The 13,849-nt window shown below is 44.4% G+C and overlaps 1 protein-coding gene across 1 annotated transcript in view; it reads left to right on the top strand.

Moving 5' to 3' along the window:
• Positions 1-13,849, top strand: part of HMCN1 (hemicentin 1) — a gene marked incomplete at both ends in the record, with an annotated part of 185,973 nt that overhangs the window by 58,562 nt on the left and 113,562 nt on the right. Inside the window, 2 exons of the mRNA XM_082287593.1 lie at positions 1,385-1,506; positions 5,736-6,011. Coding sequence (XP_082143719.1) covers positions 1,385-1,506; positions 5,736-6,011 — 398 coding nt within the window. The remainder of the gene's footprint in view (positions 1-1,384; positions 1,507-5,735; positions 6,012-13,849) is intronic.

The raw sequence follows: 13,849 nt of genomic DNA, 5'->3' as shown, positions 1-13,849 counted from the left end.
TCAGCCCATAAAACAATCAGCTATACAAGCAAAAGTATAGTTGCTACATATTATCCACAAGTTCTTTCTTGTACGCTCTCAATGTCCCATAACAAGAACATCCTCCTTTTGTGTCCAGAACATCTTCTCTTATTGATTATCTTCTTGGCCTTCTCTGTGGGTTTTACTGAAGCTGCAGAATTTCACTGTAATATTCTCACGGGTAGATTCTGACTGGTTTCAGGTCTGACTCTGTGAGACTGTCAGTCTGGCTGTCAATCTTATCAATAGAGGAGTTTCTCACTCGTCGTTTGGAAGAAACACCACCTTATTCTTTAGTGCTGGCAGTTGCTGCCATGTGCCAGCATTGCACTGGGAAGTGTTATAGATTTGATGCATGAGATACTAGGTTATCTAGAGTAAGTATGAAGTAAGAAGGAACAAGTAGGAAGCCATTTAAGGTCACCGTACACTGTTTTCATTTGTTGTGGGGTTGGATTGTCTGTCTCATGGGTGCTACAGCATTGAACTGCCATGCATATTCCAAGTCTCTTTTTCCTTCTGTATCCTTTAAGGGCTGATAAATCAATCTATTCAGACAAACAAAGGGGTCATTAATGTAGTGTTTTCCTGTAATGTGGCAATGACTTGCCAAAGCTCTCACAGATATTTTGGTGCTTATCAGTTTTGTTTATGTACCATAGCAACAGGCCATGGGGAGCACTGGGACACGGCAGAACCACTGGTTTGCTCATTTATGTTGTCCTCTGTGTGTCTGTAGCACCAGGAATTTATAAAATGTGGTTTTGAATCACGAGAAACCGAGAATGTTTGTTTTGAAGCATGCGTAACCAGCCTATGTAGCTACACTTTTATTTCCTTCTTGCTTTCACATTGTGTGTGATACTAACATGGTGTCACTGCCCAGCAGCCTTGGCCTTGCTGGGATCTAGAGAAAACCTATGGTGGTTCTCCTGATTCCTGTGAGTTTGGGAAGCTCAGGTGGGAGGACGAGCCCTTGTTGCCTTTGCTGCTAAGAGCCATGGGTTTGGTACCACATATTGGCTCTGCACAGAAACTTGCTGCTTTCAAGGAATGTGTCTTCCCAGGTGGTAAATACAACAGAGCACAAGCAGCTGAGGGAATGACAGCAAATACACTACCTTTGGGTATTGTGTGACAACTGTTGGCTTGTTAAAGGTTTATATTATGATGTGCAAGTGGGACATTCTGCAAAATCTTAGGAGAAAGTATCATCCATAAAGTGACATCCAGTTTGACTCAGCAGAGGGTTTGTCTTGCCTCTTAATGATTGTGATACTCTCCTGTGTCTGCAGTCAGGAAACGAAGCAGGTGTAACTCTTGGTGCCTTGAGGGATTCAATGAGTGCCCTTTTCTCCTGCAGAGAATCATCCAGCATGAGCTGGGACATTGCCCAGGTGTCCGTGTCCGACGAGGGCTTTTACGAGTGCGTGGCCACCAGCACCGTGGGGACGGGACGCGCGCAGACATTCCTCGATGTGTCAGGTGGGTCCCAGCCGCCCTTCTGGGGCGAATTACTTGGGCTCAAACACTTGAGACAGCACTTGGGGCCAATAAAATGCCTTCCCACTTTTAAGTGTATTTTTAATTACTGTGTTTTTTCCTCACTCATGTCCACAAGTGAGCTGAGGTTTATTCAACAAACCTGTTTTAAATATCAGTGTTGGTTTGGTTTTAGTTCCTGCTATCAGTTGGACGTGCAGAATAGGTCTGACCTGTAGAATCCGAAACGTAAATCTCAGATTTCAATTGTTCTCATTTTTATTTCAATTGGTAGCAATTATATGTTGGCTTGATTGCATGTATGTGTTATCAGATAGACAAGGAAGTACAAAAATGGTATTCAAATTTCTGCTTTTTTACAATACAAAACTCAGTAAATTGTTAGAAATCTCATCCCTTACCTTGAATTTCTTAAAAATAGTGACAAAGGTGAGGAAGTAAAATGAATGAGCTAAAAATAGGGCTAATCACAAAGATAATTTTGAGTAAACAGTAGGCTTATTTCTGTCTGTGGGTGGGTGTATGAAACCCCTGCCCATACTACAGCAAATTTTGTCACTTAATTTTTCACAGTTGCAATGCAACCAGAGTGGGAGGGGAAAAATAATTTCTGGTTTGTAACAAAGATCCATTCTGTACAGCCTTGTGTTGGTGTTGATCAGATACAAGTCTTGGAGCAAGTGAAAGCTGTTGCTGGTGAGCTGGAGAAACACTGGAGCAGTTAATTTTCTGTGACAGGAAGGATGGGAGAACTCAAAACATTTTCAACTCAGGGTTTCATGTAAGGGCTTGAAATTGAAGTTGTCTTGCCTCTTATCTCCTGCAGTAGCTACTCCAGGTAAATTAACCTGGATTATGAATCACAGAATCACAAAACAATTTGGGCTGGAAGGACCTTTGGAAGTCATCTAGTCCAACTCACAGCTCAAAGAGAACTAGCTTCCAAGCTTGATTATGTTTTTCAGGAGCTTGTCCAATCAATTTTTGAATGTCCCCAAGGGTGGAGATTTCACAAGTTCATGGGCAGCCTTCAGTGCTTAACTACCCCCACTAGGAAAATATTTTGTATGTCTGGTCAGAATTTCCCCTGCTGCATGTTATGAACCAAGACTCTCATCCTTTTTTTTTTTTTTTTTTCTTTCCTCTCCCGTGCCCTGAGAAGACTCTAATTGTGTATTCCCTAAAACAGCCCTCTCAGTAGCTGAAGAGAGTGGCTCAATAATCCTTCACCTTCCCTTTTCCAGGCAAAGATGTTCCTTTCATTGCACTATGAGCAAATTCAAAGAAACCAGTGTGAGATCATTGATTTTATGCAAGGCAAAGTTTGTAGAGAAAGAGCCCTCTTGGACCAAGGGGTGAATTTGAGGAGAGCAACATCCTTTTATTCACACAAAGTAGTGAGTAGAACTGAACAGTAGCATCTGGGTTTACCCAAGTCCTGGTTCTAGAGCACTGATTTATATTTTGGCCACAAAAATCTTTTAAGCAGAAAGGATATTCCCAGATGCTTGTTCCAAACCATGGCTTGGAGGGCAAGCAGTTGTGGACATAAACATTCTCAGTCTGGAAGTTGCAACCATTCTCCTCACCAAAGAGACACCTGAAAGAGAATCCTGACCTTTTTCTTGTGATGTTGGTAGCTCTTCAAAGTCAAGAGTAATAAGTGGAAAAACTCCCATATCCCCTCATTTACAGAGCATGAGAGATGGCCTGGGACTGAGTCACTGTGTAAACATGACAATTTGTTCTGTTCAGAGCCCTGCAGAGGATTAATGGGAGGGAGATGCTTTGAAATCCTTGTGTACAAATATTTGCAAGAAAATTACTTGAAATTTCTTCTTGAAGCAAAGTAAACAATCTTTTCAAGTGTTCCCCAGCTGACAGTATATCACAGATAATCCGTTCTGGCAACTGCTGTGTGAAAGATGTTGGAGCTGTGCCAACATTTTCTGATTTCACAGAAAGCAAACACTTGAGTTTGGCTTTGTTTTGTTCCTATTAAATCTTTAAAATGTCAAATGGCTCGTTAGCTTGTGCAGCACCCTAACTGAAGGGCCAGTAAAGTGCTGGGAGATGGCTGAGTGTGAACACTGCTATGGGCAGAGGCTGGGGTAGTCCAAAACTTGTGTTGTCCCACTAGTCTGGCAGTCAAAAGATGGGGATTCGGGTCCTGTACTGGCCTCATCTCTGTCTTTCCTGAGTTTAGGTAACATATTTGGTGATAAGCCTGTGGAAAGCATTAGAATATTTGTTGTTTCTCCCAAACATTCCAAACCTAAAAGTACAGGGGAGAAACTCCATTCAGTAAGCAAGTGTAGCTTTCCCTGACTCCTCTGCATGGGTTAAAGTCCGTGGATTTGGCAATGGGGGCGATTGCTGTTGGGACTGTGTTTGCAGGGAGGCAGAGCTGCATACCCAGCACACAGTGCTGTGCAGGGATCCAGCATGGAGCTTGTGAACCTCATCTGAGACCTCCCAGGAGACCTTGAGGAGGAGGATTTATGGCTGGTTCTGAGCTTAGGAGTAACTTTAACCCTTAATAAATACAGATTTTTCTATTCACTGTTATCCTTGCTTTTCTTAGGATAGCTGTGTTTTAGTGTGTACTGATGAAGATTTGGTCTTGCTCTTACAGCTGTCTCATTTCTGCACAATCATCCTTCTCAAAGTATTATGGAATTTCTTTGTTCAAGAACCAGTCTGGGGAAAACCAAATGGAATATGTATGATATTTTTAATGGGAATGCATAAAGTCATACATAATTTATTTTCTTTCTTGAAATGTTGCCTCCTTGATCTGTAATATCCCAAGGAGGAGCAGGATGATTGCTGCTATTTTAAGCATCTCTGGTTTTGAAGTTTAATTTCAGTAGAAAATTATTACATCTGCTTTCTTCTGGGAGCATGGTAGAAGTGTACAGATGGGTCGGGTGGAAAGCAGATAACAACAGATACTGGGAGTTACAACATAAAATATGTACAGGAAAAGATAATGAAATTCCCAGAGATTTGAGTGGAAGTGAGAATTGAAGGATGTTGTACATAGCTGCTGTCTGGAGCAGCTCCAGCCTAGGAGTTCCTCCTGCCTGGCTGCCAGAGCTCATCCCATGTACCCAGGGACACCCGGCGTGCAGCAGCGCAGGAGTGCCCGAGGTTGCTGTGGGCTCCAGGGCTGAGGTTATCCAGAAAGACTTAAAGAAGGGATTTACTAATGAGAGAGGACAAACTCTGCTGATCGGGCCGGGGCTGAGGCAGACAAGGCACTTGACTGGTGGTGCTTTACAGGGGACAGGCCCCTTTTATGCCCCTTCCTGCCTATTCCTCCCTTTTCTCCTCTCTGATTCACTTCCCAGCATATTCCTTCATGAGTTTGCCAGCTGCCCCTCACCCCCACCAAGGTTTGTGTCCTTACCAGCTGCACAGTCCAGGTTAGCCCCTCTGTGCAGTGGTGCTGGTAACTTTTGGTGCCCTTCAGTCACCATGAGGAGGAGTGGCTGTTGGCATTGTGTCTGCTGTCTGTCTGCCAGGGCTGTTTGCATACTGTGTTTATTACCTCCCCTTTTCTTACCCTATTTCATGAGGTCCTTAAATAAGAGCACAGATGCTTTCTTCTTCCACATTTTCTTTCAGAATCCATCATGAAAAGAACTCACTAATGGTGTTAACTTGGTTCCATTGTTGCTGCTAGAAGAAATTCCTACGAACATGTTTTTTTCCATATACAACCTGTCAAAATCCAGTGCATAGCTCAGATGCCACCAGGTGGGGTCACACCTGGGGCAGAGATCAGGCTCAGAGGTCTGTGACACTGATCCCTTGTTGGCTGTGCTCAAAGAACACAGAGCTGCCTCTTTTCATACAGGGTGTGATTTTTCATCCTACAGGATGTGGTAGTTTGGATCTAGACCAGGTGTGTCCATTTGATATCAGCTCCTGGCAGGTAGGTCAGCATCAGAGAATGAGGCTGCTGCCCTGGGTTCTGTTTATGGCTTCAGAAAGGGAAATGAAACCAAATATTAAACCTGAATTATTAAATAACTCAATTCATTAAATTTAATATTTAACCCCTAAACTATTAGATAAATAATTAAATATTAAAGTATTGCCAATGCTGTTGTTCTGTAGTGTGCCTAACGTTGTTTATCAGGAATGCACAGATGCTGAAAGGTTGCCAAATGTGTGTCTGACGCCTTTGTTCTCGGCTGCCGCAGAGCCCCCGCCCGTGCTGCAGGTGCCCGCTAACGTGACGGCGGTGCCCGGGGCCGGGGCGGTGCTGAGCTGCCTGGTGCTGAGCGCGGGGCGCTACAACCTGTCCTGGCAGCGGCACGGGCACGACGCGCGCCTGCAGGACCCGCTGCGGCTCCGGCTCCTGGCCAACCTGTCCCTGGAGGTGAGGCCGGCCCGGCTGTCGGACGCGGGCAGCTACAGCTGCACCGCCGCCAACGAGGGCGGATCTGCCACGGCTTCTGTCTTCCTCACCGTGCAAGGTAACGACCGGACACCGTGCCCGCGGCTCGTGTTGGGAACAGGCTGCCCACAGCCTTGGACAGGCCCATGCCTGAAAGTGTCCAAGCCTGGACGGGGTTTGGAGCAACCTGGGACAGTGGAAGGTGTCCCAGCCCATGGCAGGGGGTGGAACGAGAGGGGCTTTAGTGTCCCTTCCAACCAAAACCGTTGTGTGATTTCATGAAAAATCAGTCAGGACTAAAAAAGACAGCAGGAGTGAGACCAAACAAATCTAGGTCTGGGCTGTTGCTGCATACCAGGAACAAATGAAAAAAAAAAAAAAAAGTATAAATGCAGTAATTGGTATTGGAGCAAATACTTTCAAAATTTTGAAGTACTGCGGGATTTTTTTTTTTCATATTTGCCTTGATTGTATGTAGGTTTGAACCTTGGGTCTTTGCTGCCTGTCTATGGGTGAGGAGAGACAGAACTCAAAAAACCTGTAGAAGGAAAATTATTCTGTCACTTGTAGGTGATTCCAACAGATTTCTGCTCGTGATGCTGCTGGGTTATGTTCTGTGCAGAGGGGGTACCTTCATTAATTCAGCAACTTTGCTGCTCTAATTCTAGTACTTTAGTTAGTTGATCAAAAACTTAGAATTATGGGAAAAAGAGATACTGAATGGAATAAGCTTGACCTAAGGTGCTCCAAAACAGAGGTTGAAAGTGGAGTTATAATGCTTATTAATGGGATGTAGTTTTGCCTGTATTGGTTACCAGGGTGGAACACATAGGTGTGGAAGCAGTTGTTTAGGACCTAGTACAAAATACAGCAGAAGGAAGTGGTTTTTTCAAAATCTGTTATTACCTTTCAAAATCTGAATTACCTTTAGATTGCTGCAGCAGAGTTATAACTTGATTTCTAATTAACTTAGATTTCTCCAACTTAAATTTTTAACAAAGCTGAAAGGAAAGAAGTAATGAAAAAACCTCAACCACCATGCATTTGGAAAACCTAGTTTTGAATTGTACAGAATTTTTCCATCAAGACACTCATTCAAGCATGTCAAGGGCATCAAGAGAAGTGCCTCTCTCCCTTGTTCATCTCTTCCTGGGATTTAGATTTTCTTCCCTAATGTCTGTAGCTCATCTGGGAGCTTTAACACAATGACCAAATTGCTTCTGGTGGTTTTTACCTAGTAAAGCTAAAGAAGTTTTACTGTTGCCACAGCAGAATATTGAGTTTCAAATCACTTATATATGTAGAGTGATTATATAAAATAGTTGGAAATTACATTTTGGCTGGTCCTGGTAGTGCTAACAGCTTTCAAACATGTCTGAGAGAACCCTCTTGGGCAGTTCAGACAGCCTTAGCTGAGAGTCTGATTTGAGTGTTCTTTATTTCTTGTGAAGGATGCTTAGAACAGAATAAATAGGTGGGAAACACTTAGCTGCAGCTGATTTCAGCTTTCTGCAGTAGTGCCTGTCTCTTTTTGTTTGGAAAAAGTAACCTACTGCCAGCCTCCCCAATGGCTGCATGCAGGAGCTGAATGGTATCTGAAGGGTTTGCAAGCACTGTTACTTGTGATCATTTTAATTTACCCAGACAAAATGATTTCCATCAGATTTCTGGGAATACTTAGTGTGTGATTGTCATGTACAACTTGCAGTGCTTGTTAGGGCCTGGAGTAGTTTTCAAAAAACAGTTTTTATTTGACAGCAAAGAGTAAAGGGTGGCCAGATGAAAGAGCTAAAGCTTTATGGGCTTGTCATTATTAACATGCTGAAGAGGGAAATTTGAAGTCTTGTTAATTGATGGAGATGAGTCCGTGCTTTGTGTAGTTGTAAGTAATTCAGAACATCAAGTTAAATTTGTCCTGAAGCCCTTTATTATTGTTGGACCAGCTCCATTTAGATCTCTGAATTTTGGATCATAAGAGAATAAACACTGCTTTCATCCCCGTTTTCTCTTGGTGGGGGGAGTAAAGGCAGAGAACAAATGCTGGTGGCTCTAAAAATAACCCAGCATCTGCTTTCCCTGCTGAAGTGGGTTGTAGTAAACCCTTGTTTTGAAAGCGTTGGGTTTGATGCTGCTGTTTCTGAAAGGGAACATTCATGTGACTCCTGTGCCAGCAGCTGTGCAAATACAGCCTGGAATCTTTGTGGGGCTGACTTTGTGCCCCAGCTGTGTGCTCTGTGCTCGGGAGAACGCACTGTCCCCAGCCACTCACTGCTCCCCATGACAGGGACACAGGTGGGGCATGGCCCTGTGTGAAACCTGGGCCTCTCTATGGGCAGGGGTACTGCCCAGAGCACTCTGGAAGGTCCTGCAAGACTGTTTGATAAATCCCAAGGAGTATTGATGCTCACTGAGTGCTAGGACTAACTCAAAGTATGTGCTCAATTTGGAGTTGTGAAATAGTGGCTATGTAGTGTGAGTTGCTCAAGTTCATCCCATCAGATTGGTCTTTTATGGAAACATAAATGAATTTATGAGGGGATTCCTTGCTTTTTCAGGTGCCTAGAGGAGTATATTGCAGCTGTGTGAGGCTGGAGATGGGCCAGGAGTGTGAAACATTGGTGATCCTATGTATTTTTCGATATGTTTCTCACTGATGACTGAAATTCCATGAACATTGAAACCTTTTCTTTCTGGTTTTGTTACAGCCTTGTGGGTGAAATGTAAGTTTGCTATTTGCATATTTGTTAGGTTCGATTAATATGGCATATTGTGGTAGCTTGATGTTTGTTTGTGGTGTTTTCATTTAAATATATCAGTAATATTGATTTGGGGAGGAAATATAGGAATTTGGGCTTTTTTTAAATTGAAACAGTGTGCGTGCTGAGGAGATCGATTTGCGGTGGCTTTTTTTGTTTCCTTCCCCTCCAGAAATTTCAACTACACCATTAAACCCCAGAAATTTGGGTGATGCTAAATGTGGTTTTATGGTACTCGTGGTTTTTCATGTGTTCTGGTGTAAGAGCAGACAAGGAAGGGATTATCTTGATTATTGCAACTTTCTTTTCCCTCTACAACACAGCTGTGTAACGGGGGGAGACTTTCCAGCTGTGGCTTGTGTTTAGGTTGGGATTAGTAGAGATGTTTTGAGTTACTAATCTGGCCACATGATGAATTCCATTATTGGGTTAAGAAGCAGTGAAGTCAGCAACCTGCTCAGGTGTATCTCTTTAGCTGAATGTATAGATGGAATAAAATCATACCTGCTGTAGTTACTGTTTTGTCCACACCATGGATGTGGTGGGTTTCCTTCACCTTATTATTTAAAAATGTTCAAGTGCCTGTCTGGTATCACCATCACAGCTGAAAGGCATTCTCAGCACTTGCTCGCAGGGAGCACTTTTAAACAATGCAGTGTCCAGCCACACCTGCAGGAAATAAGCAGATTTATTATGTGTTCCACCTGGCCACGTGAGGAATCAAGTGTCTGTTTGCCTTTGGGCATTGAAGAGTTGTCATTGCTGTAGTAAGAGTTGTGCAAGTGCTGTTTGGTCAAGCCAAGGGGTGGCAGTAGTGCTGTCCTGCTCTCTGAACAGCTGCCTTAGGTGTGCAGTGGGGGAAAGTGGGTCCCTGTGCTGCCTGGGGGGGGGGGGGGGCATTCACCTGAGGGACTGCTGGGGGCACTTCCCAGTGCCCAGAACTTGAATACACTTGAAAATAAAAAAATAGCCCAGGAGACAGCACGTGTGACTTGGCTCAACAAAGCAGTGCTGATACTCAGGTACCTCCCAGGCAGGAGCAGAAACCAGGTCTGTTTTCAGAAACAGTGGGGCTTTCAGCATCAATGTACTAATATCTGGAAGAATTCCAGGGAAGAGACTGCCCAGGTGGATGAATTACCTCCTTGGCATAATTCTGAATTTTTTCTGCTCTTTTCTCTGAAAAGATACAATACAGAAATAAATATCCTGGTCTTTCAGATCTCTCTGTAACTGATGGTGTGAATATTGTTCACTTAGATCTGTGGATGCACGCTGTGATAATGGACAGAGAGGAACTAATTATATGCTCTGCAGTCTTTAAACACTGAGAAAATGGGGAAGGGAATAAAACTGAATATTATTGCTTCCGTTGCTACTTCAGATTTAAAGTTAATTAAATGCAAGGTGTCTGTGCTAAAGAATGACAAGCAGTTCAGGGTCTTTTGTGCTTCTTTCTAGACTGTTCTTTGGAGCTATCTGAGGCTTGGAGCAACTTGGTCTAGTGGAAGGTGTGCCTGCACATGGCAAGGGGTAGAGTAAACGATCTTTAAGGTCCCTTCCAACCCAAACCATTCTGGGATTCTGGGATTCTGTTTCTTTACTTGCAGCATGTGGGTGCCCCTCTGCAGCGTACCAGGACAGGGGATGCTGCAGGACAGCACACCCTGCGCCTTGGCGGGGTTGAGAGGGGATTGGGAAGGGGATCACTGGGCATTTGGTAGCTAAGTAAGGCAACTGGCAAGTGAATAAGGCAAAATCATGTGTGAAGATGATATTACTTTTTAATTAGGTTCACTTAGTTGATGCCAAAAGAACAGATGAATGTGACTGGCTGATTGATGCTGAAGGCTTCTTTCTGTTTATCCCTCTTGAATGTTTTGATCTGTCTTTATGCTGTACAGCTCTGGTCTCAGCTTGCTGTCTAAACAGGAACCTTTGTCACAGCTTTTCTGTTTGTGCAATTTTTCTTCTGCACTTCTTTCATTTGGCTTGTGAATAAAAGCATAAAATTGAATAGAATATTAATTCATCGAATCCTAGAATGGACCATAAAGCCCATCTCATTCCACGGGCAGGGACACCTTCCACTATCCCAGGTTGCTCCAAGCCTGTCCAGCCTGGCTTTGGACACTTCTGGGGATCCAGGGGCAGCCACAGCTTCTCTGGGCACCCTGTGCCAGGGCCTTCCCACCCTCCCAGGGAACAATTCCTTCCCAATATCCCATCCATCCCTGCCCTCTGGCAGTGGGAAGCCATGCCCCTTGTCCTGTCTCTCCAAGCCCTTGTCCCAAGTCCCACTCCAGCTCTCCTGGAAGCCTCTTTAGGCTCTGGAAGGGGGTGTGAGGTCTCCCTGGACCCTTCTCTTGTCCAGGTGAACATCCCCACCTCTCCCTGCCTGGCTCCAGAGTAGAGGGGATCCAGCCCTGGGAGCAGCTCTGGGGCCTCATCTGGGCCCTCTCCAGCAGCTCCACATCCTTCTGATGTTGGAGGCTCAGAGCAGGAGGCAGCTCTGCAGGTGGGGTCTCTTGAGAAGCTTTACACACAATCTGTGTTGTTTAACACGTTTCATTCTGCAGCCTTGAATGAGATGGGCACTGTAAGGAGCTTGTGCTTCTCCTTTCATCTACGAATCTTCACCTCTGAGATACAGAGAACAAAGCAAAGGAAATTAAATGGACCTAACATACAAGAAAGCCCCTTTGTGTGCCTGCCTGGTCCCTGGTGTTTGGGCAAGAAAACAAGATGATTAATTGGTGGCAAATGGGGCCTCGCTGATTTTAGTCAATATCTTGATTATTACAGCTGTGTATATTGACTTTTTTCTAATAATTTTATTACAAATATAACACAAATTAAAATTTCTTTCATCTTCTGCTCACCTGATAATATTGTACAAAAATACTGGCATGGACGGTGGTGTGTTGCCAAAGCATGATGTGTAGTTGCCATCAGAGCCAGTTTCCTAATCCCAACAGGAGAGGAGAGCTTTCTGTGACCAGAGCATGCAGAATACCCCCAGCATCTCTTGGCAGGTTTTCAAACGAAATAAAAACAGCTGAGCCAGCTGTGCACATCATGAATCACTTGAGGACAGTTCTGTAACGTGGAGCCATTTCTGGCCCCTTCCTGCCTGCTTGTATCTGGGTTCAGTCCTGGTACTTCTGGAACTGTGCCTCTGCCCTGCTCTGGTGCCTTTCCTCCAGGAACTCAGAGGCTTCAGAACTGTTACACAACATTGTAGAGACTTTTCAGGACCCTGCAGTTTTTATTAAATTTAGAAGTGAATAACTAATGACCTTGGGGAAGATTAATGGGCATAGATTTAAGAAATTAAATGATAAGGCATTATCTGTATTTGTGTTTATGATTTTGCAACTGTGTGCGAAGTGGCTGCAGTTCATTACTGAGTTTCTTCCTTCCTTGGCAGTGTAGCGTACACTGTTACTGGTCCAGAAACCCCTTATTAAGCTCACATGTTTAGTTAATGCCGGAAAACAGAGGCCTCCCATCCTGGCAATCACCTTTCTGCTCCCCTGAGCTCCCCAGGTGCCACAATGCAGCAAAGAGTCCTCCAAACATTGTATTTCTTTGCAAAGTAGAGGGTTTATGTGCTTAATAGTGGCATGCAGGTAAGTTTGCATGAGACAGTACCAGCTGTGAATTAGTCACAAAGCTCTAACACAAAATGTGGTGCAGCTAAGTTCGGGACTTGTATTCTGATGGTACAACTGCATTTCAGGACTAATATTTTCCATTGGCGTCTCGGTCTCCTGTTGAGCAAGATGTACTACGGAACAGATCCTTCCATAGTCACAGTGTTTGTGATTCCCTACCTTGCAGCTGCAATGTGGTGCAATTAGTCCCTATCAGCAAGTGAGGCTGGATCTGCAGAGGCACAGACATGTTGGGGCAGCAGAGTGGCTCAGCTGAAAATGCCCACAGACTTGCCAACCTGTATTTCACAAACTTGCGCTGCTTCTGATACACCTTTCCCTGTAAGAGGGGAAAAGATTTCCTGCTGTCCTTTTCTGTGGTCTTAATTTGGTGTTTGAACATTTGAAAAACCATTTAATAACTCATTATCTCACCTTCTATCAGTCACTAATCCTCCTCTCTGTGCTGAGATCATGGGGAAGATTGTTTTCCAAGATTTGTGTTTTAATGCCATTTGCTTTAAACCTGCTGCCTGAACCCCACATTGTCTCTGCCCTGCAAGAAGGGAGAATTTCCCTTGGCTCTCTCCTAGGAGCAGCACAGTCTTCTGCAGGGAGATTCTCTGTCCAGGCCAGAACACTGTGGTTTTTATTGAGCAGCTTTTTAATCAAATGATGTTACAACACAGGATTTGGACAGTGTTATCTTCCTCCCAGCAATGATAAGAAAAAGAGCATGGTATTAATTCTTCCAGAAAGGGCTGTATGGTGGTGTTGTGTTCCCATATATGACACCCTGAACTGGAAAGGCTGATGCTGTTCACCTGGACACTGTGTAGCATGACCCTCACCTTGTCCTGGATGGGTTACACCACACATAAGTAGGTGCTGCGTGCTGGCTCTTACACTGCTCGTTAGCAGCCACTGAAACATTTCCAGTGTCACCTGGGCCAGTGGGATGGGGTAATTCCCACCGGAGCCAAGAAAAAAGGGCTGTGCAGAGCAGCCTGAGATGTGAGGTACCTCTGCGTTCCATGTGTTCAGTCTCTTGGACTCTCACAAATGGGAGAATTGGGCTTAGGCTTTTGTCCTGTGGTTTCTCCAGGAATGAGTAGGCACAGAGGAATTCGTATCAATACAGAGAGTGGGAAGCAAAAGGCAAAGCTCCAAAGATGAAGATTGCTGGTGCTCATTTTGTAGCAGCTTGTTTCACATCTCAACTTTATCCGTGGGTGTGGATCTTCTTCTTGTCACTGTAAGACAAAAGTCATACATACCATAAAAAGTGTCTCTTGCCAAAGTGAACTGCTTTGGTGGTCATTTTTAATTGAGGGAATCTGTCTAAGGATTATGGAATCATGGAGTGGTTTATGCTGGAGACACCTTAAAGCCTATCCTGTCCCACCCCCTGCTATGGACAGGGACACCTTCCACTAGCCCAGGTTACTCCAAGCCCCATCCAACCTGGCCTTGGACACTTCCAGGGATGGGGAGTCCACAGCGTT

Source organism: Coloeus monedula (assembly GCF_965178545.1).
Source record: "Coloeus monedula genome assembly, chromosome: 9".
NCBI classification, from domain to species: domain Eukaryota; kingdom Metazoa; phylum Chordata; class Aves; order Passeriformes; family Corvidae; genus Coloeus; species Coloeus monedula.
Note: the sequence above shows the minus strand (reverse complement) of the source record. Positions and strands in the feature narration are given on the sequence as shown.